General features: G+C 47.5%; 2 protein-coding genes across 12 annotated transcripts in view; one reads left to right on the top strand and one right to left on the bottom strand.

Annotated features, from left to right (window-relative positions):
- Positions 1-23,428, top strand: part of ARL2BP (ARF like GTPase 2 binding protein) — a 46,901-nt gene extending 23,473 nt beyond the window's left edge. For 4 of the 10 annotated variants that reach the window (XM_068115387.2, XM_068115388.2, XM_078779199.1 and 1 more), the window contains 5 exons: positions 1,637-1,698; positions 11,146-11,252; positions 15,221-15,306; positions 16,047-16,143; positions 16,237-16,604. In XM_068115387.2, coding sequence (XP_067971488.2) covers positions 1,637-1,698; positions 11,146-11,252; positions 15,221-15,306; positions 16,047-16,143; positions 16,237-16,341 — 457 coding nt within the window. In that variant the 3' untranslated portion in view covers positions 16,342-16,604. Of the gene's footprint in view, positions 1-1,636; positions 1,699-11,145; positions 11,253-15,220; positions 15,307-16,046; positions 16,144-16,236; positions 16,605-21,712 lie in introns of those variants that run through there. The other 6 variants (XR_013623640.1, XR_010984388.2, XR_013623641.1 and 3 more) reach the window with 5 other exon arrangements.
- LOC137426642 (uncharacterized) overlaps positions 16,644-24,621 on the bottom strand; it is a 67,738-nt gene continuing 59,760 nt past the window's right edge. For both annotated transcript variants that reach the window (XM_068115367.2, XM_068115368.2), the window contains one exon: positions 16,644-19,711. In XM_068115367.2, coding sequence (XP_067971468.2) covers positions 18,548-19,711 — 1,164 coding nt within the window. In that variant the 3' untranslated portion in view covers positions 16,644-18,547. The remainder of the gene's footprint in view (positions 19,712-24,621) is intronic.

Genomic DNA, 24,621 nt, shown 5'->3' with positions numbered 1-24,621 from the left:
GGAGGAGGGTGCAGTGTTGTGGATATGAGAATGTTTTTTTTATTTTGTTGTTGTGGTAAAATGTTGTTGTAAAAGGTTGTTGTAAAATATCACCCCTCCTCCCTCCGTTTGTGGTTGTATAAAGGTCAAAGGGCGTTTCCGTAGTTAGTCCATAAAACATACATGCAGGACACGATATATCCTTTCTTTTGACAGTTATATCCTTATTATGTGTATTAGCGTAAGGCTGTGTCTTCCATTAATTGAAATACTCCATTGCACCAGTGAAAGAGAATAGATCCCCTTTCCTTCCCATCCCCAAAATCTCCATCCAATATTACATCCCCTCTCGTCATTGCCGAGCCTCGATTGCCAATATTACCTCCCCTCCAATAACCGCCATTGACCACGAGGCTCGAGTCAGGGAAGAAAGGCGTGTCTCCACCTCGTCAGAGGGGAGGAGGGGCGTGCCCGCCCGTCGTCATCCAGGGCGGAGCCCGAGGGTCGCGCGACCAACCAGGGCCGAGGTGAGCACCCCGATGGGCGTGTCCTGAACGCCGGCGGCTTAACCGCCGGAGGCGCTATAAAAAGGCGCGCACGGAAGTAAAAGGAGAGGTGGTTGGACAGTTGGTTGGTTGCACAGAGTTGGTTGCGCAGAGAGTTGGTTGCACCGTTGGTCAGGGTTGGTTGCACCGTTGGTCAGAGTTGGTTGCACAGAGTTGGTTGCGGTGAGGAGTCGGTGGTCAGAGTGAGGGACCAAGAAAGAGTGGAGGGTTTGGACCAGACGAGTGGGACAAGGCCTGGCAAGGCAAGTGGAGGCGGGAGCAGCAGCGACACCCGGCAGCCGCTTGGGGCCTGGGCGGCGGTTTGGAGCAGGGCCGAAAAGGAACGGCGGCTGCTAAACGCGCCGATCGTGCTGCATGACCCCCCTTGGACTTCCCTCTCCCTCCAGCCATCCACATCCTGCGATTCCTGCAATTCCCCGCGTGAGTCAGTGTCTTTTGTTTGTTCTGTCATGGGATAAGTTAAGCCTGTAGATAAGCTAGTATTTGCACTGTGTCACCTGCGTCTTATGTGTTGTAAATAAACTTGATTGCTCCTTTTTGCTTGTGTGTGTAAATAATAAACCCCATTACTCGTCTGTACGTCTTCTCGTTTTAATTCCTTTTCCTCTTGCATTGCGTCGTTTTTGTCTTTTCCCTCATTGAGCAGCTACGGTGCGATACGGCCAAAGTTCTGGGTGAATCGGGTGAGTTTTGTTAGGTCGCGGTCTTACACCACCGCTCGGTCTATAACATCTAACCGCGATCTGTAACAATATTATATGGGTGGAGGAGTTAGTTTCACTCGGGACAAGTGTAGAGAGGGACGATGTGCTTTAATCAGACAGGGTTAATGAGAAGGACGAGTGAGTTTGCACTCAGAGGGTAGATCACCTGCCACGTGAACACATTGTCTTCTGCATTGGCATAGTTTCTTATTCCAACATGGTGTGGTAATTGTTATAATGGGACTCACCTGTTGGCTTGCTATACACAGCTAGAAGGTGGAGGTGTGTGTGCATGTGTGTGCATACGCATATGTATGTTTCTCTTTATTTACTCATCCCAAATGTAACCCTTGCATTGTGCACATCGTGGTTCTGTTTCTTGCTCAGGTGTGAGGGTGAACAGTCCGAGTTTGATTGCATCATCGGCCACATTGAAGACATCATCATGGGTAATGATATTAAAGGCTATCCAGAGCACGTGATCACATTTTTTGTGAAATTGTGATGTCATAAGGGTGGGCACATTAAGTACACTAGATGTACAACACACAGGAGATGGCAATGATGGATGAGATAGGGATGAGAGTACATATCGTGAAGTATACATTACGGTGTCGTTATTTGCAAAAACGTTTCATAAATAGGACACCGTGTTAATTTCTCTTATGGATTTAAACCTTGCCTTTTGTGGCGTAACGGAACAATGAAGCTTTAGGAATTAGGAAGTGCAAATGAGGAAGTAATGTGTGTTGACCAATAGTAAGTAGAGCTCGAACCGGGCAGCTTGCACAATGGTGTCGATCACCGACGAGTGACCGAAGCACCAACATGAAGACTAATGCCAATTGAGATGTGACATGAGTTATATTGTACTGTAAACGTACATATTACATTCATCATGGGACGGACATGAGTTATTATATAATACTGTAAACACACATATTGCATTCATCAAACACACATTGCATTCATCATGGGCCAGACATGAGTTATATTATACTGTAGACATACATATCACATTCATCATGTGACATGAGTTACATAATACTGTAAACACACATATTGCATTTGTTGTGATTGGTACTACGTACTGCGTAGTGACGTCTATGGGGCGTGGCTACGGTGGTTGATGGCGGCTCGTCATGATGGCCGTGTGCTCTGTGAGAGCTCGGTATCGTCTTTAATAAACCACTTGATTGAAGGAGATTCCTGAACTTACTACATGGTGGCAGCGCGGGATCGTGAAGATCAACAAGCAGTTTGACTTTTGGTCTTGTTTTTCTTTGCGGATTACCACGGCGGCACATTCCATGTTTTTTTCAACATGGCGAAGTTCCTGACATTGGACTGGTCCAGCTCGGAGCTGGCCGAGACCTTCAAGTTATTCAAGCAACGAATGAACTTGGTGCTGTCGGACGAGGGCATCGATACTAAAGCCAGACAGGCCATCAAGATTCAGATTGCTGTGGGAGACGAAGGACTGAGGCGGATCAATGCATCGACTCTGAGTGAGGATGATAAAAAGGATCCGGATAATTTATATAAATTATTCGAGGATCAGTTGGACATTCATGTAAACTTTCGGATTCACCGGCTGGAAATGATGAGATTCCGGCAGCAAGAAGGAGAGTCCATTGATGATTTCGTCAACCGATGCCGACGGAAGGGAAGGTTGTGCAATTTCTCCGAAGCAGAACTCTCGGAACGGATTATCGAGTTGATTGTTGCGAGCACCCCACGTGATGATTTTCAAAAGCATCTGCTCGACCAGGAGGCCGGGTACGACATGGACCTGGTTTTAAGTGAGGGACGCAAGTACGAAGCAATGGTAATCGGAAAGTAGGCCATCCAGAAGATGGAAGGACCTTCATCGTCTGTGAATGCCATGACACATCGACAAAAGTGCAAAAAGTGTGGACTATCACATCCACCACGGAACTGCCCAGCACACAATGATTATTGTAAGTATTGTGGTGAACTGGGACACTGGGCCCATTGTTGTGAAAATCCCAAACGAAGCACGAGATATGCTGATGGATACAAGTGGAGCCGCCATCCTGCAATGGGTGGAAGAGGCCGTCGCGTCAGCAGAAGCAGAAGCAAGTTGAGAGGTATGCTTCGGGGAAGTAACAATAATGGGACCTCGGTGAATGAAGTGTCGGGGTATTTTACTGAAGGCGATGAAGACAGTTACGAAAGTGACACTGACGCATGTGAACACACCAAGCCGTTTCACGTGATCAGGGTATCCGCACTGTGTATGAAGGAGATGAGGGATGAAGTGTACACCTTGTTGAACATTGTATGCCCTGATATGAAAGGTGTATACAAACTGCAGTTGAAAGTGGATTAAGGTGCGTCAGGGAATACTTTGCCAACGCGTATTGTGAAGGACATGTATGGAAACAAATGGATGTCAAAACTGACTCCACTTGGTGGGACCAAGCTCACTGCTTACAATGGCAGTGAGATCAAGTGTCACGGAATCCTAAAGCTCTTGTGTCGACATAAAGACTCAGATTGGTTCAAGTACAGGTTGTATGTGGTTGAAGTACCTGGACCTGCAGTACTTGGACTACCAGCGTGTGAACGGCTCAACATCGTCACCATAAACAGCATTGCTGGGCAACGGAGGACATTGCTGAAGGCTGCACCTCCGGCATCAAGGATTGCGAAACCAATGCGCCACGAGGAACAGGCCTACAATGTGAATTCCGTGGATGATTTGAAAAGGCTGTTCCCGGACAGGTTTGACTGCATTGGGAATTTTAATGGAAAAGTGAGGCTTCATCTAAAGCCTGATGCAAAGGCATCGATTGACGCACCAAGGAAGTGTAGTGTTCGCATCAAAGGGAAGTTGAAGGAGGAACTAATGAAAATGGAAAAACAGGGTATCATCAAGAAAGTGGACTATCATATGTATTGGTGCTCTTCCATCTGTAATAGTGTAAAGAAAGATGGGAGCTTAAGAGTATGTCTCGATCCAAAACGCCTGAACTCTTGGCTGAAGAGGTGTCCACATAAAATACCGACATTAGACGAACTGTACCCAGAATTTGCTGACGCCACGATATTCTTAAAATTAGATGCTCAGGCTGGCTATTGGGCTGTGCATCTGGATGAGGAAAGCCAGGATTTGACCACATTCCGCACACCTTTTGGGCGCTGGTGCTTCAAGAGATTGCCTTTTGGGTTATGTGTCAGCCAGGATCTGTTCCAGCAAGCCATGGACCTCATACTCGAGCAAGCACCAGGCTGTATTGGTATCTCCGATGATGTGGCAGTATCAGGACGAACTGAAGAGGAGCATGATCGTAATCTTCTGAACCTGATGAAAGTAGCACGAAGAGAGGGTCTGGTTTTCAACTCTTTGAAATGTATCATCAAGACCGACCATATCAACTTCTTCGGCTCGATCTACAGCAAACAAGGAATCTCACCTGATCCTGGAAAGATCTGCGACATCCGGAAGATGCCGTCACCGCAGGATAAGGAAGACTTGAGCCGATTCATTGGACTGATGAACTATCTGTCACCACATATTCCCCACTTTGCAAATAAAGTGGTGCCCCTCCGAGATTTACTGAAGAATGGAGTGCCATTCATGTGGCAGGAAGACCATCAGTTTGTGTTTGAGCAACTGAAACAGAGTGTTGATGCAGATGCCTGTCTAACATACTATCATCATGACAAGGAGACAGTTTTGGAAGTAGATGCGTCACAGAAGGGACTGGGTGCATGCCTTTTGCAGGATGACAAGCCTGTTGCTTTTGCGTCACAAACTCCGACACCCACTCAGTCTGCATATTCAAACATTGAACGAGAAACCCTGGCCCTTTTTGCTGGCATACAGAAGTTCCATACTTACGTGTTTGGGAAACGTTTCCAGGTATACACAGACCACAAACCATTGGTCATGATCATCAGCAAACCGCTTACAAGTGCCCCTCCATGGCTTCAGTGCCTTCTTGTGAAAATCCAAGGCTACGATTTTGATCTGGAGTATAAGGCCGGCCGTGAGATGATGCTATCAGACACGCTGTCGAGGCTACCGAACCCAGAGAACAATCAGGAACTGCAGTTGGACACACGTGTAGATGGTATTGAGCTTGATGATGTAGATGATCATCATCGCTTTGACCTCATTGATTTCAGCTCAAGGAAACAGGACCTACTCAGAGAGTGTGGAAAGGCTGATAGAACCTTTCGAGCATTGCAGCAGGTTGTTCATCGAGGGTGGCCTGCTAGGATTACAGAGCTGCCTGTGGACCTATGTCCGTACTGGCCATACCGTGATGAAATTGGTATTTGTGATGGTGTTCTCGTCAAAGGTCGACAGGTACTAATTCCAGAGCAGCTACGTAAGGGTATCCTCGACCAGCTCCATGAGGCGCACATGGGGATCGAAAAGACAAAACGTCTAGCACGCGAATGTGTTTACTGGCCAAGTATATATCTTGACATTGAGAGAGTTGTCAGAACATGTAAGGCATGTCAAGAGAACCAACCAGAACAAAGGCGTGAGGCTATGATAGCTCATGAGATACTAGCGGTACCATGGACAAAGGCAGCCAGTGATATGTGTGAGCTACACGGGCAGACCTACCTCTTGGTGACGGATTATTACACCAAGTACCCAGTTGTGAAGAGAATGGAATACACGACGAGCAGTGCAGTAGCCAAGGTCACATCTGAATGTTTCAGTATGTTCGGCCCACCTCTGGAGGTCATATCGGACAATGGACCTCAATATGTGGGTAAGCCGTACCGTGATATGTGTACCAAATGGAATGTAAAACACACGACAACATCGCCGAGGTATCCACGCAGCAATGAATTGGTTGAGAGACAAGTTCAAACAGTGAAGAACATGATCAAAAAGTGTATTAGATCAGGGAGTGACATCGATATTGCACTACAACACCTGAGGTGCACACCTGTAGATTCCCACCTCCCAAGTCCAAGCAAAATGCAGTTCAACCGGTCCATACGCACCAACCTACCAAGTCGTCTGTTGGTTCCTGCACAACAAATGCATCAGGAAATTCAGGAACGATTGAAGGAACGGGGAGACCGGATGGCGAAGCAATACAACAGAACAGCTGGGCCGCAATTACCTGAATTGGCTATTGGACATCGGGTTCGGATTCTGAACAAGGACACGCACCAATGGTACCCCGGGAAAGTTGTGGCTCGCTGTAATGAACCCGGCTCATATATAGTACAGACGCCTAACGGGACGAGTCTTCGAAGAAACAGGGCACACTTGCGTGAACTTCATCCACCCGATTGTGGCGCCAAGTGGAAGGACGAACCGACCCAACCAACACATCAAAGTCTACCAACTGCACGACATGTACGTTTCAAAAACGACGCTTCAGCAATGGAAACTAACGGCTGCTCCAGCTCCAAGGATGACGAGAGTGCTGAGACAACAAGGCCGGACAACTCTCCGTACTCGACCAGATCAGGCCGTGTGATTCGAAAGCCATGGAGATATTGTGATAGTGAATAACGACCATCAGAAATCAGCCCTTGTAATGTTAGTGCAGAGACAATCCGTTGATTGGAATGATTCTGTGTTTTCTGTGTTTGAATGAGTCTGTGTTTTAGCTAATCATACTGAGCAGTAATTACATTTTGGTTAAGAGTTATAACAGTAACCCCAGATCCCATCTATGTGTGGTTCAAGTTGTCTGATTGTGTTTATTATTTTGATTTAGTTTAGTAGTGTTTTGTTGCATACAAACATAATAATTTCAATGAAAAGGAGATGTTGTGATTGGTACTACGTACTGCGTAGTGACGTCTATGGGGCGTGGCTTCGGTGGTTGATGGCGGCTCGTCATGATGGCCGTGTGCTCTGTGAGAGCTTGGTATTGTCTTTAATAAACCACTTGATTAAATGAGATTCCTGAACTTACTACAGCATTCATCATAGGATGGACATGAGTTATATTATACTGTAAACACACATATTACATTGATCATCGGACGGACATGAGTTATATTATACTGTAAACACACATATTGCATTCATCATGGGACGGACATGAGTTATATGATACTGTAAACATACTGTTATATCGGTGGGGTCGGCATATATAGATTTAGGTAGAATCTGAATACGTATCATGCTTTGTCTGTCGAGTTAGAACAATCTCGATGTAATAAGTCCTGGTAGCCCAGTTTGTCGGATCAAGTGTGTACCTGTGATCATACGAGGATGATCCGGTGATAGGTATACTTGGGAATAAGGATAGGACTCCATTGTATGTCAGACCTGGTGATCATTCCTTTGTCCCGTATGGCAGCACATCACACACATTAGCTCGGCCCAATAGCGTACCACCATAATTAATTCCCCGGCCGCCACAATACTTGCAGGAAGAACAGGCAGGAAGCCAGTTAGGGGCACTGCCGATGGGGCCGCAGTCAGCCACATCACCAGCTGCCAGAGCAGGCAAACATCATGCAAGGCAGGCTGAGGACACACCCACTTCGCGCGTGATTGGTCAAAAGGGTTTTGATGGGGAGATCGCACCATGAGGTAAGAAGCTGGCCACTGATTGGTGGAAGGAAGCGGCGGACTGATTGGTCACCGACCGATGACACCTTGGCCAATCAGTGAGGAAGGTGCAAGAGACCACCAACAAGCGACGCGCTGATTGAAGGACAAGCGCCGGTGACGTGAGAAGGCGCGAAAGACCACCAAGAAACAACGCACTGGTTCGTAGAGATAGAGAGTGACGTTAGAAGACGATCAGTAAAACCACTCGCTGACCGACATCTTCTCTCTTCACCTCTGCCTGTCTTCGCCTCCGCTTCTCTCTTCCCTTTGCCTCTTGCTCTGGACTGTCCCTTTGTGCTAGACCTGTTCTTGCCTTTGGACTTTGGTGGGGAGACCAGCACAGACGATTCTCTTCCCCTGCGTTCGCATACGAACGACGATCGAGGCTTGCGGTTGGAGCGCTGACGAGCGATCGCGCGCCGAGGGCCTCTCCGTGCCAACGACCAGGCAGTTCGCACCAACCGGAGCCACGTTGGACGGCGGAGCTGCACAACCAGACGCGTCCTGCCGGACACCACAGCCAGACAGATAAGCACAGACGCACAAACAACGGTTCCTTTGATTCATTCTCCCATTGTTTTATATATGAAGTCTGTGAGTGGGATCCCAACCTAGGTTTTAGTTCTTCTGTCGCGTCCTTTGTTATTGGGTCCGTAATAAATATTTCTCGTTCTTCATTCTATGTCCGTTTTGGTTTGATTTATTGATTTTCAGGTTGAAGACATCGGACTGTGAAGGTAAGTCGGCATTCTTCATTCCGTCTCGCGTATGATCCGCCATCAATTGGGAAACGCCTCAGTCGCCTCATTAAGCTCGATTTCATCCGCGATTCCCCGATCTTAACCGAGGGGCAATCGCACGACAATACATATTGCATTCATCATGTGACATGAGTTATATAATACTGTAAACATACATATTGCATTCATCATGGGCAGCGTGGAGCCGGGCACCTGTTCATGTTTTGTGATTTGACACTTTATCCAGTCGCTTGCAATCGGCAGTAAAATGCTCCCTTTGAAAAGGGAGCACAGTTCTCTCCACGAGAGATTTACAAAGTGAGACGGTGTTTGTTTCACATCCTCTCAGCTTCTTATTGCTTTTCAAATGCATACCTTGTTTATTTTATTTCTCTCTGGCCAAGAAGGTGACACATGACAATTTATTTTCTTTTTTAATCAGGTTGTATTTTCCAACAATTCACTTCCTGTGTATAATCCGAGGCTTCCCTATGAACTGTTTACACTGCTATTTAAAACTCGATGATGAGAAAACCGAGTTCCTTCTTTTCGGCTCAAGGTAACAGCTTGCTCAAGTCAATGTTCCCCACGTTAAGATCGGTAATGCCCGGATTGCACCAATCGATCGGGCAAGGAGCCTGGGGGTGATCTTAGACTCCAAGATGGCAAATGAGTGACACGTCTCAAGGTGCATGAAACTCATCTTCGCAATCTTCGATCTATCAGACGATACATATGCCTTGATTACGTCTCGTCTGGGTACCTGCAACTCTTTACTCGACGGATTCAACGACTGCAGAAAGTGCAGAATGCAGCGGCTCGTCTAGTCACCATCCCGAGGAAGTTCTCCCACATTACCCCAATTGCACCCCATAAAATCTGCACCGACTTCCTGTCGAACACAGACTTATGTACAAAGTACTGCTGATTACTTTCCAGGCAATCTGTGGGTTTGCACCTCAATACATCATCTCACTCACCACGACCCGTACACTATGTCATACTGGATTGAGATCATCGATCCGATGTGTGGCTTGTGGTGCCAAGGTCTAAGAGATAGTGGGGGTGACAGAGCATTCACACCAGCAGCTCCTCGTCTGTGGAACACCCTAGATGATTGTTGTTTTAGTTTTTCTTTTGTATTCTGTTTATGATCATGTACAAGGTGTGATCAAAAAGTTTGGTGAATGATGTCGCTACTAATGAACGCAACTAGTGAACATTGTTGAGGTTGGTGGTCAGGGCTTATTTTGTTAACCCTCTCACTTGCCAGCACCAACAAACACCATTGGTACTGTGTGCCGTGGCGTCTGGCGCTTTTGTCGAAAATGTCGAAGTTTGAGCAACGTGCAAACATGAAATTTTGTTTTCAACTTTGCTACGGAAACAAACACATGCAATGCTCGTAACGATCTACGCAAATGAAGCTGTGACAAAGAAGACTGGTTTCCAGTGGTTCCAAAGGTTTCGAGGAGGAAATGAGTCGCCATAAGATGATGAAAGGAGCGGTCGTCCGTCAACAGCACGAACCGATGAAAACGGTCGGCACTGTCGTCCAAGCACGTCGGCGTTTAACCATTCGAGAAGTCGTGGAAGACGCCAGTCTTTCGTTTGCTTCTATTCAGGCCATACTGCAGACGATTTGAACACGAGACGTGGCAGCACAAAGTTCATACCGCACTTCCTGACAGATAACCAAAACTAAAATTGTCTTCATTTCATCCAACTTGCTTGATCGATGGGTTTAGGATCCAACTTTCTTACCGCAGGTGATAACGGGTGATGAGTTGTGTGCTTTTGGGTATGACCTGGAACTCCTAGTGGAAGATACCCACATCACGAGACCTGGAAACGAAAGCACAGAGCTCCTAGTGGAAGATACCCGTGTCACCGAGACCGAAAAAGGCGTCACGTTCGAAATCGCAGGTGAAGCTCATGCCGATTGCGTTCTTCGACATGGAAGGAATGGTTCCCGCAGAATTTCTTCCCAAATGCGTTACCGTTAATGCGGCTTTCGACGTGGCACTTATGAAACATTTGTGAGAGGCAGTCAGGCGGAAAAGGCTGGAAAAGTGGAAGAACGGGTGGCTCCTCCATCACGACGTGCTCTACCACACGGCGCGCTCTAACCAACAATTTTGGGCAGCAAAAGAGCCTCCCGTCATCCTGCATCCGCCTTATTCGCCCGACTTGGTCCCATCCTACTTCAGGCTCTTCCCCAAATTGAAACAAACGATGAAAGGGAAGAGATTTGACACAATCGAACACATCAAATCCAACATGACAGACCTTCTGAAGGTGATCAACAAGGACTTCCAAAAATGTTTCTGACAATGGCAGGAACGGTGGAACGTGTGTGTGTGTGTGTGTGTGTCCTATTTCGAGGGGTTTAATGTTTAACAAAATGATTTTATTGGAACATTCACCGAACGTTTTGATCACACCTAGTGTTTCATTTTGTCAGCACCTTGAGCATCCTCCATGGGCGGACATGTGCACATGATAATTATATATATTATTATTATTATAATAAATATGCTACACTTATGCTGCTATGTACTCGATAATTACCTTTTACCTTTCAGGTGAGACATTCCGAAGGTTGCAAGTACACTTCATGGACAAACACTGCTCAGAATTTGATAACAGTGAAGAAAACAAGCTTTGTTATACTCTCATTTTCCAGGAATATGTAAGTTTACACAAAACCTGAACTCCAACTTGGACATTTAGCAAACATCAATGGAAAACACCTTCCTCAGCACACAGAGGGGTAGATAATGTAAAAGGACACATGGACAATGATAATATTACACATTTACAGTATATAGAAATAAAAATAACCCTTACTCGTGCATGTTGGCAAAATTGTGACAAAGACGCCGTCAAATCTCACTGTTAAAATAGCGGGCTCAGTTCCACCTTCTGAAACCCGCAAATGGAGATAACAACCAAATACACACACACACACACACACACACACACACACACACACACACACACACACACACACACACACACACACACACACACACACACACACCGTCCCCTCACATTGACATCTTGCAAACAATATGGATACCTTTCCCGTGAGGGAAGGTTTCTAGAGGACTTACAAGTAGTCAAATCGAAAAAAACGATCGACACGACGCACTGTTTCCGTATTGAGAGTGGCGTGCTCTGAAATGACAATGTGCGCCTCATTGATCTCACTCGGTATCCATGGGGATATCACAATGTGCCTCTCATTGATCTCACTCGGTATCCATGGGGATATCACAATGTGCCCCTCATTGATCTCACTCAGTATCCATGGGGATATCACAATGTGCCCCTCATTGATCTCACTCGGTATCCATGGGGATATCACAATGTGCCTCTCATTGATCTCACTCGGTATCCATGGGGATATCACAATGTGCCCCTCATTGATCTCACTCAGTATCCATGGGGATATCACAATGTGCCCCTCATTGATCTCACTCGGTATCCATGGGGATATCACAATGTGCCTCTCATTGATCTCACTCGGTATCCATGGGGATATCACAATGTGCCTCTCATTGATCTCACTCGGTATCCATGGGGATATCACAATGTGCCTCTCATTGATCTCACTCGGTATCCATGGGGATATCACAATGTGCCTCTCATTGATCTCACTCGGTATCCATGGGGATATCACAATGTGCCTCTCATTGATCTCACTCGGTATCCATGGGGTTATCACAATGTGCCTCTCATTGATCTCACTCGGTATCCATGGGGATATCACAATGTGCCTCTCATTGATCTCACTCGGTATCCATGGGGATATCACAATGTGCCTCTCATTGATCTCACTCGGTATCCATGGGGATATCACAATGTGCCTCTCATTGATCTCACTCAGTATCCATGGGGATATCACAATGTGCCTCTCATTGATCTCACTCGGTATCCATGGGGATATCACAATGTGCCTCTCATTGATCTCACTCAGTACCCATGGGGATATCACAATGTGCCCCTCATTGATCTCACTTAGTATCCATGGGGATATCACAATGTGCACCTCATTGATCTCACTCGGTATCCATGGGGATATCACAATGTGCCCCTCATTGATCTCACTCAGTATCCATGGGGATATCACAATGTGCCCCTCATTCATCTCTCTCGGTATCCATGGGGATATCACAATGTGCCCCTCATTCATCTCTCTCGGTATCCATGGGGATATCACAATGTGCCTCTCATTGATCTCACTCGGTATCCATGGGGATATCACAATGTGCCCCTCATTGATCTCTCTCGGTATCCATGGGGATATCACAATGTGCCCCTCATTGATCTCACTTAGTATCCATGGGGATATCACAATGTGCACCTCGTTGATCTCACTCAGTATCCATGGGGATATCACAATGTGCCCCTCATTCATCTCTCTCGGTATCCATGGGGATATCACAATGTGCCCCTCATTGATCTCACTCAGTATCCATGGGGATATCACAATGTCCGCCTCATTGATCTCACTTAGTATCCATGGGGATATCACAATGTGCCCCTCATTCATCTCTCTCGGTATCCATGGGGATATCACAATGTGCCCCTCATTGATCTCACTCAGTATCCATGGGGATATCACAATGTGCCTCTCATTGATCTCACTCAGTATCCATGGGGATATCACAATGTGCCTCTCATTGATCTCACTCAGTATCCATGGGGATATCACAATGTGCCCCTCATTGATCTCACTCAGTATCCATGGGGATATCACAATGTGCCTCTCATTGATCTCACTCAGTATCCATGGGGATATCACAATGTGCCCCTCATTGATCTCACTTAGTATCCATGGGGATATCACAATGTGCACCTCATTGATCTCACTCAGTATCCATGGGGATATCACAATGTGCCCCTCATTCATCTCTCTCGGTATCCATGGGGATATCACAATGTGCCCCTCATTGATCTCACTCAGTATCCATGGGGATATCACAATGTGCGCCTCATTCATCTCACTCAGTATCCATGGGGATATCACAATGTGCCCCTCATTCATCTCACTCGGTATCCATGGGGATATCACAATATGCCCCTCATTCATCTCTCTCGGTATCCATGGGGATATCACAATGTGCCCCTCATTGACCTCACTCGGTATCCATGGGGATATCACAATGTGCACCTCATTGATCTCTCTCGGTATCCATGGGGATATCACAATGTGCCCCTCATTGATCTCACTCAGTATCCATGGGGATATCACAATGTGCGCCTCATTCATCTCACTCAGTATCCATGGGGATATCACAATGTGCCCCTCATTCATCTCACTCGGTATCCATGGGGATATCACAATGTGCCCCTCATTCATCTCTCTCGGTATCCATGGGGATATCACAATGTGCCCCTCATTGACCTCACTCGGTATCCATGGGGATATCACAATGTGCACCTCAATGATCTCACTCAGTATCCATGGGGATATCACAATGTGCCCCTCATTCATCTCTCTCGGTATCCATGGGGATATCACAATGTGCCCCTCATTGATCTCACTCAGTATCCATGGGGATATCACAATGTGCGCCTCATTCATCTCTCTCAGTATCCATGGGGATATCACTATGTGCGCCTCATTCATCTCACTCAGTATCCATGGGGATATCACAATGTGCCCCTCATTCATCTCACTCGGTATCCATGGGGATATCACAATGTGCGCCTCATTCATCTCTCTCGGTATCCATGGGGATATCACAATGTGCCCCTTATTGACCTCTCTCGGTATCCATGGGGATATCACAATGTGCCCCTCATTGACCTCACTCGGTATCCATGGGGATATCTCAATGTGCCCCTCATTGACCTCACTCGGTATCCATGGGGATATCACAATGTGCCCCTCATTGACCTCACTCGGTATCCATGGGGATATCTCAATGTGCCCCTCATTGATCTCACTCAGTATCCATGGGGATATCACAATGTGCCCCTCATTCATCTCTCTCGGTATCCATGGGGATATCACAATGTGCCCCTCATTGACCTCACTCAGTATCCATGGGGATATCACAATGTGCCCCTCATTCATCTCACTCGGTATCCATGGGGATATCTCAATGTGCCCCTCATTGATCTCACTCAGTATCCATGGGGATATCACAATGTGCCCCTCATTCATCTCACTCGGTATCCATGGGGATATCTCAATGTGCCCCTCATTGATCTCACTCAGTATCCATGGGGATATCACAATGTGCACCTCATTCATCTCACTCGGTATCCATGGGGATATCACAATGTGCCCCTCATTCATCTCACTCGGTATCCATGGGGATATCTCAATGTGCCCCTCATTGATCTCACTCAGTATCCATGGGGATATCACAATGTGCACCTCATTCATCTCACTCGGTATCCATGGGGATATCTCAATGTGCCCCTCATTGATCTCACTCAGTATCCATGGGGATATCACAATGTGCTCCTCATTCATCTCACTCGGTATCCATGGGGATATCTCAATGTGCCCCTCATTGATCTCACTCAGTATCCATGGGGATATCACACCATTGTACGTTGTGTTCACAATGCATGCCCATTGTTATTACTTGGTGATTATAAAAGTTTTGACTTTTTCTGTTTTTGATCCAATACCTGCAGCAAGAGCTGATGGAGCAGCTGTTGGAACGGGAATTAAAGCGCCGCCTGCCCGAGTTTCACATGTCAAGGTTCCTCGACTCTCTCGAGTACGAATAACCTCTCTCTCGATTTCCATCCTTCACTCAAAAACTCACACACAATTCTCACAGTTCGTCCACACCGACCCTTCCACATTATCCGAAGGTGACTAGGCCATAACCAACAGGCACCGTCATTCTCTCGCGCATCAACACCGTCCATTGTTGGGATTGTTTTTTTCCGCCCCTTTTGTTTCGTCTTTCATCGCCTTCTTTCTCTTCCAATATCTGCACACCTTTGGATAACCTCTTGTACGTTCCTGCAAGTTACACAATCGGAGTGTGCGGCTCGTTTACACGGTCAGACATTGACATTGAACGGCGACTCGTTAAAAAGTACAAACGCGGCTCGCATTGTCCCTCAATGTCCAGTGGAATAAGACATTTGATTTGAGTCTAACTCGCACCAGGTGCTGTGTTGTCAATATCGTCGATGTTGGTTTCAGAATCTTTGTGAACTTTTGCATTTGGACTTAAAATGCAGACACGTCAGTGAAAGGTCGACGGTGCAGCACAGGTATTAAATAATTGTACATGTACACGAGGGGATGGGGCAAGTACCACACTGCTATGTAACAGGTAAATAGAAGTCACCTGTCGATATGTCCATTTATACGGTCATATGGGGGAGAGGAGGGTGCTCATTCACCACACGTGTAACCGCACTTGAACTGTTGATGAGATGTTTGTGGAGACGGTCGGTCACCAAGTTACTCGCCATGTTTTATTTGTGCATCGTCCGTTTTCAGGCAGCGACAGCAGGAAGTGATGGACGATGTTCTGGAGGTCGTGTTCACCTGCACCGACTTCCTCGCTTTCAAGCAACGCTTACTGGAGCATCGTGCCGTGAGTACTCCGCCGCGTACGTCGATCGGACCTCGGGCCGTGGGAGTCTGGACCGGTTCTGGTTCGTCATTGGTGAACCTTTTGTGACTGCAGCACAAAGAAGGCAGAGACCTGAACCTCGGAGACGATATAGTGAAGTCGTTGGCACCTTCGGCCTCCGCGCTTCCTCAAACGCTCGGCCTGGGACATGGACGGTGACAAACTGCAACGAGCTCGACTCTGCATCGATTGGACATTTCGGAAACTCTTTCCATTGATACCGGTATTGTAAATGTTTGTATTTGTATCTTTGAGAGTTGTTTTTCGTTAGCTACTTGTGGCAGTTGAAAGTGTCCACCTGGTTCTGTAGGTGTAACTCGAGCTACCATTTTAACAATGCGTTCCACAGCTCTGGAGCTGCAGAAGCCATGAACACCTGTTCGCCTTTGTACATCACACCGATTAAAAAAGGGAAACTTTAATGCATCTCATGGTGATTCATGTATGTTCGAGACAGCGGAGTCGTTACACATTGCATGTTTAATTCGTGTGAGGGTCATGCAACCGCCAAAGGAAACACATCCGATAGAATATAACTCCATTTACAGTATTTACACTGCACAGGTAAGAAATGATCGTCACAAACAATCCGATCGCTCATCTGCAGGCCCAAAAAGGTTCAAATATTACAAAAATTGCCCACATTAAAATTCCATCCACCAAGGCCGAAGCTTCTAGTTTAAAATGTTTATTCAAAGGTCATGGCTCAAAAGCATCAAAGCTCTCTTTACCATTCCTGTCGGTGTCTCAGGGATACTTCCTAAGAGTCCATTTTAACCAAAGCACCCCATTTCATGGGTTTTACATCCACCACCATACCAGCAATCGCAACTCGATTCTTCCTCAACTGGGTATGCCATCGGTCTTGGCCCGTAACCCTGTATCGGTCTTGGCCCCTAAAAATGCGCTTGCCCCAAGACTATCAGCCCCACAAATGACCACTTGCACTGAGGGTATTATAACCTTGTACTGTATCACGATGCCTGCACTCCCTCATCTCGAGTATGTAACGAACTGTACAAGGCCCATGGTGAACACCATGATCATAATGGTTTCATTTTCAAAAAACCTGTGGCGCACACAATGACTTTTAGTCATACCGACAAGGCCTTTGGCACACACACTGGCCAGAAGTCATGCCGACAAAGCTTGTGGCGCACACAATGGCCGGAAGTCATGTCGACAAGGCCTGTGGCGCGCACAATGGCCGGAAGTCATGTCGACAAGGCCTGTGGTGCACACAATGACCGGAAGTCATGCTGACAAGGCCTGTGGCGCGCACAATGGCCAGAAGTCATGCCTACAAGGCCTGTGGCACACACACTATGACCGGAAGTCATGCCGACAAGGCCTGTGGCACACAAAATGGCCGGAAGTCATGCCGACAAGGCCTGTGGTGCACACAATGACCGGAAGTCATGCTGACAAGGCCTCTGGCGCACACAATGACTGGAAGTCGTGCCGACAAGGCCTGTGGTGCACACAATGACCGGAAGTCATGCTGACAAGGCCTCTGGCGCACACAATGACTGGAAGTCGTGCCGACAAGGCCTGTGGCGCGCACAATGGCCGGAAGTCATGCCGACAAGGCCTGTGGCGCACACAGTGACCAGAAGTCATGCCGACAAGGCCTGTGGTGCACACAATGACCGGATGTCATGCCGACAAGGCCTTTGGTGTACACAATGACCGGAAGTCATGCTGACAAGGCCTGTGGCGCACACAATGACTGGAAGTCGTGCCGACAAGGCCTGTGGCACACAAAATGGCCGGAAGTCGTGCCGACAAGGCCTGTGGCACACAAAATGGCCGGAAGTCGTGCCGACAAGGCCTGTGGCACACAAAATGGCCGGAAGTCATGCCGACAAGGCCTGTGGCGCACACAATGGCTGAAAGTCATGCCGACAAGGCCTGTGGAGCACACAATGACTGGAAATCATGCCGACAAGGCCTGTGGTGCACACAATGACCATAAGTCATACCGACAAGGCCTGTGGTGCAAACGATGACCATGAGTCATGCCGACAAGGCCTGTAGTGCACAATGAACTGGAGAATTTCAACCCCTTTGTGGTCTGAACTTTGTTCATAACTTTATCAGAGGATAGAATTGAAGGATCGTTAATTTCCAAAACAAGAAAGTGATCAGATTTCTGAATGCCCTTAATTCACTTCCTTAATTCCCAAATCGATTGGCGAGAAATAAAACTGCAAAACGAAAAATAATCTTAACACAATTTGCATTTTGTTTATACTTTCGTTGCTACACAGTAAAGAACACAGAAAACAAACACAGGTCCAAATGGATTTTTTATATACTTGGTTGTGACTGTGCCTTCTATAGAAACATTACAATGTGTCAATAATCATCCAGTTTCAGGTGGGTTGGGTTTGCTGGGAGAACTTGCTTCTTGGTTTGTGGAGCATGCTCGTGGTACATTGGATAAGCAAGGGATGACGGAGACGATAAGACTGGGCATTGGAGGGATGCCATTAGGTGGAGGAGGGTCTGATGGTGCAGTGCTGAAGATTGGAGGGGGGTTGCGCAGGAAGAAACTCGCTGCTGAGGTGGCAAGGCGTAAATTAGAATTCGACATTTTTATGGGAGGAGGAGGAGGAGTGAACGGCTTGGAGGCCGGAGGGGAAACCTTTTGAGTTGGAGGGAACAGCAGTTCTTTAGTCGATGGGCTTGGTAAGTGACAGATGGATGTGACAGATACCTGACTCGAGGGACACACGAGATGGTTGTCTGTGACAGATATACGAATGGCTTGAGTCAGGGCCTGGTGATTGGCTACCTGAGTCACGTGATTGTCCAGAGACATAGGTGAAGAATCGGCTGGGGATGAAGGAAGTCGATTTGCCAAGGAGTCAATAAATTTCGTTGAAGTGCGAGACAGCAGATTGAGCAGAGAGACCGGCAGCTCCCCGGCTTCCGAGTCCGTCGACCGTAGGACTTTGGATGTAGGAATTCTACTCGCCGTAGAGAGAAATACCTGATGGGCCAAGGTGAAAGTCATCGGTTTGGCTTTGAGGACCAGCAGCTGGGTCCCGAATGGGGGTTGTTTGCGGACGAGGTGCGTCGAGGAAAAAGGGGGAGAGTGTGGCGGCGAGGGTGGAGAAGAACGAGGAACGGAGGAGGCCGATCTGGGTGTAGCAGGAAGTGACGGTGCCGGTGCAAAAGTAATGACACTGAGAGTGGGTACCACCCCAAACTGGATGCCATTGTCATTTGAACATCGGACCATTTCGGACGTCGACGATGAGGGAAACTCGGAACCGATGAGAGTTCTGCAGTCCTGCGAATCCAAGCTGGGCATGGGCATTGAGAGTTTTGAGGGATCGTTCATCGAAAGAGGGATAGGTGGACATTTGCCAATGTCCATGGGATGCGGCGGGGTATCTGGGGGCGAGGGAGCACCGGCTGCTATCGGTGACAGCGGGATGGGCCAAGACTGCGAGTGTTTTGTTTCATCAGTCACGTGGTTTGAGATCTCGTTGAGGAGAAGTTCAGCATAAACAGGTTTCACCTAAGTGGAGGGTGGGTCAAACACACCATTATTGTAATGCTTGTCAACAGTGTACTTGTGGTTAAGCTCATGCTTGGCCTGCATTTAGATGCAAAAATCAGACTCGTGGAAGAATAAGAGTAAGATTATAAACAGGCAAAGATTAAATATGACAAAAGGAGCAAAGGAAGCTCATCATGTAAAGCATGTTTACACATCATGTAAAGCATGAGGATGTGAAGTGTTGAGAGAAAAAGCAAAGTGAACACAAAAATAGAATGTGAATGACACACAGAGGGATGGAGCCGCAAAAGGGTCGACTCTGGGAACTATGACCTGCTAAGAGGTAGATCAGGCAGCGATGCGAGCTTACCGGAATGGAGAAGCCGCAAAAGAGGGCAACCGGTCAGGTCAGTCTTTTGGGAAGCCACTGGTAACGTGTAACCCAGGGCTACCTGCCGCATTGTCGGCGACTAAACAGACACCTCTCACTGGCTTCGTTCATGGGAAGGGTGACTGACATCCTGCCAGCACTTAAAGCACCATGAGCTCCCAAAGAGAGCCAACGGCCACCAAATATTGAGATGGTGTCTCCTAAAAAACACCCATCCGGATTGGACTGGTTCGAGTAATACCAAAGACTTTACAGATGGTACATGCGGCTTCCTTGCTTGATGCTCAGCATTTCAAAGGATAGAGCACGGACAATCACCATCGGTTGGCATCCATGGGGAGGAGGACATTCCTCCCGAGGAAATGCTCCACTGAGTATGGTGAGAAAAGCGGCGCCATTGTTATGACATTGCTGGTACCCAGAGTATCCCGGGAGTGACAGTACTTCCCCGTGTGTGTGTGTGTGTGTGTGTGTGTGTGTGTGTGTGTGTGTGTGTGTGTGTGTGTGTGTGTGTGTGTGTGTGCGTGCGTGCGTGTGTGTGCGCGCGCGTGCATGCGTTTGTTTTGCATTACGATTCTTAGATAATGTATAAAAATTATAAAATATCATTATCTTCCAGGTTGTCTGTTGTGCCAGGTTTCTGTGCATGATAGACATTAGAGATGGTGGAAGCCTCATTTTGTTTTGCCACACCACTGTTGTGCCAGGTTTCTGTGCATGATAGACATTAGAGATGGTGGAAGCCTCATTTTCTTGTGCCACACCACTGTTGTGCCAGGTTTCTGTGCATGATAGACATTAGAGATGGTGGAAGCCTCATTTTGTTTTGCCACACCGCTGTTGTGCCAGGTTTCTATGCATGATAGACATTAGAGATGGTGGAAGCCTCATTTTGTTTTGCCACACCACTGTTGTGCCAGGTTTCTGTGCATGATAGACATTAGAGATGGTGGAAGCCTCATTTTCTTGTGCCACACCACTGTTGTGCCAGGTTTCTGTGCATGATAGACATTAGAGATGGCGTAAGCCTCATTTTCTCATGCCACACCGCTGATGTGCCACGTTTCTGTGCATGATAGACATCAGAGATGGTGTAAGCCTCATTTTCTCATGCCACACCACTGATGTACCACGTTTCTGTGCATGATAGACATTAGAGATGGCATAAGCCTCATTTTCTCATGCCGCACCGCTGATGTGCCACGTTTCTGTGCATGATACACATTAGAGATGGTGTAAGCCTCATTTTCTCATGCCACACCACTGATGTGCCACGTTTGTGCATGATAGACATTAGAGATGGTGTAGGCCTCATTTTCTTGTGCCACACTGCTGATGCGCCACGTTTCTGTGCATGATAGACATTGGAGATGGTGGAGGCCTCATTTTCTCATGCCACACCGCTGTTGTGCCAGGTTTCTGTGCACGATAGACATTAGAGATGGTGTAAGCCTCATTTTCTTGTGCCACACCTCTGTTGTGCCAGGTTTCTGTGCACGATAGACATTAGAGATGGTGGAAGCCTCATTTTCTTGTGCCACAGTGCTGATGTGCCACGTTTCTGTGCATGATAGACATTAGAGATTGTGTAAGCCTCATTTTCTCATGCCACACCGCTGTTGTGCCAGGTTTCTGGCACCGAAACCTGGCAACAACCTCTGGACTACTTCGCACTCAACCTCACCACACCAAATGGATATTCTTCCATCAATAAACCACGCTCTACTTCGCCGAGGTGGTGGAATTGCCGTTATCCACCGATAAGACATCAGGACCAGCCTCATCTCCATCGCATCTGCTCCATCCTTTGAACACCTGGCTTTTAAACTCTCTGATCAAACACAGTCAGTCATGGCTGTCGTCTACCACCCTCCCAAACCACACCCATCATTCCTGTCTGACTTCTACTTTCTGACCCAGCTATGTTCCCTCTCCCCCTCAATCATCCTCCTCGGTGATTTCAATATCCACATGGACTCCACGATAACCACTGACTTCACTGATTTACTCACCTGCTTTAATCTCACTCAACATGTCAACTTTCCTACCCAAAACCGTGGTCACATTCTGGACCTTGTCTGCTCTACTGGATTAATTTTGCACCATCTCTCTGGCTCCAACCTCACCCTCTCTGACCACTTAGCCATCACTATGACCATCAACATCCCCACCCCAGCACCAAGGCATTATCGCACTATCAACTTCCGTAAGCTAAACGCTCTTTCACCGACCTCATTCTCATCCACCCTCTCTGAAAAAATGTCCACTTCTCCCTTCGTTGACCTCCACACCCCTTCTGACCTCACTGACTACTACAACCACACTCTCTCCTCCTGCCTTGACCAACTTGCACCTATAAAAACCAAAACAGTTTCTTTCACCCATTCTGCTCCCTGGTTTACCCCTGAACTCCGCCTGATGAAAACTCGTGCTCGCCAACTTGAAAGACTCCGCAATAAAACAGGTCTCACAGTTCACTCCCAAGCCTACAAGGACCACCTACAACACTAAAAAGATGCCCGCTCCGCCTACTACTCTCAAATTATCCACTCTGGCTCCGGAAACCCAAAAGCACTCTTCTCTACAATAAACAAACTCCTCAGCCCCCTGAACACCACCACCCAGTCATTCACAGTAGACAACTGCATCTCCTTCTTCATTCTTCCAATGCAAAATTGAAAACATCGACAACAGCTTGACCACCGCCGCACCCGCTCCCCCTTAAACCACCTGCCCCCCCTTATCCTGCCATCCCCTGTCTCAATTCTCCCCAGTCTCCCCTACTGACCTCTCTGAACTCCTCATAGGAATGAAAACTGCCACCTGCACTCTTGACCCCATCCCCTCCAGGTTTGTCAAGGCCTCCCTTCCTGCTCTCTCTCCACTTATCATTGCAACAATAAACTCCTCCCTGTCTACAGGCATCGTCCCACCATCCCTCAAAATTGCTGCTGTTACCCCCGTTCTGAAAAAACCTGGACTAAACCCTGACACCCTAAACAACTTCAGACCCATCTCCAACCTACCCTTTCTGTCGAAAGTTTTGGAACGCGCTGTACCCACTCAACTCAAACATCACCTCTCTGCCAATAACCTGTATGAAACATTCCAATCCGGATTCCGCTCCAACCACAGTACTGAAACTGCTCTCCTCAAAATCACCAACGACCTTCTACTCTCCTCTGACGCTGGCAAACTCAACATTCTCATCCTCCTCGACCTCAGCGCCGCCTTTGCCACCATCGATCACACCATCCTCCTCACCCGACTTGAATCCACCTTTAACGCTACCGGCACTGCCCTCTCTTGGATTAAATCATACCTCTCTGACAGACGCCAGTTCATCTCCATCAATAACTGCAAATCCCCCACTGCTCCCCTCCCCCAAGGTGTCCCCCAAGGTTCAGTTCTTGGCCCCCTCCTCTTCATCCTTTACCTGTCCCCCCTCGGTCACTTAATCCGCCGTCATGGTCTCCAATTCCACTGCTTCGCTGATGACATCCAGCTTTTCATCTCCACCAAGTCCATCTCCACCGCCACCCACTCTATCCTGACAAACTGCATCACTGAAATAAAATCCTGGCTTCAAATCAACTTCCTCAAACTTAACTGTGATAAATCTGAAATAATCATCATTGGCCCAAAAACGCTCATAAAATCCACCCATAACTTTGCCCTCAACATCGACGGTTTCCCAGTATCCACCTCCCCTCACATCCGGAATCTTGGCATCATCTTTGACCAAACCCACTTGTCAAAGTGGACATCTCTCTGGCCATTCTCAGAGAGCCTCCTCAGCGTCGACGAGTCTGGCATTTCACTCAGGCCGACTGGGACGGTCTTCAAGCAGCCATCATTCGTCTGGATTGGTCTCCCATCTCCACTGCCTCCGACATCAATTCTTCCTGGGAATTCTTCCAAAGCAAACTGATCTCTCTCATGCACAGATTTATCCCATCTCGCCTTCAGTTGTCTTACCCTTCCTCCTGTCCATGGTACACTGAATCTTGTGGTGAGGCAGTTGCCCTGAAACAACTTGCCTTTGCCTCTTGGAAGGCTAATCCAACTGAAGGAAATCTCAATTCCTTCCACCAAGCTCGGAACAAGTGTGTGTCTACCCTCAGGAGTGCCAGGAAGCACTATCTCTCCTCACTCAAGAATGAACTCTCAAACCTGTCTCCTTCCTCCAAATCCTGCTGGCGTCTGGTCAAATCCGTTTCTGGTGTTTGTTCCCCCTCCATCCCCTCCCTTACCTCAAATGGCCACACAGTTGACATCGCACGTGACAAAGCCGAATGCCTCAACTCTGTGTTTGCCTCAAAATTCTTAGTCCCAAACCCATCTCTTTCTGTTCCCACCTTTCCCAGTCGAACCAAACTGCTCCTGGACTCTGTGACCTTCTCTCCTGACAAGGTGGAGGAGTTTTTGTCAAACCTCGACTCTGATTCTGCAACTGGACCAGATGGCATCAGCCCACGGGTCCTAAAATCCTGCTCTGCCGCTCTATCTCACCCTCTCTCTGTTCTTTTCACCCTAT

Source organism: Myxine glutinosa, chromosome 5 (assembly GCF_964187855.1).
Source record: "Myxine glutinosa chromosome 5, kmMyxGlut1.1, whole genome shotgun sequence".
NCBI classification, from domain to species: Eukaryota; Metazoa; Chordata; class Myxini; order Myxiniformes; family Myxinidae; genus Myxine; species Myxine glutinosa.
Note: the sequence above shows the minus strand (reverse complement) of the source record. Positions and strands in the feature narration are given on the sequence as shown.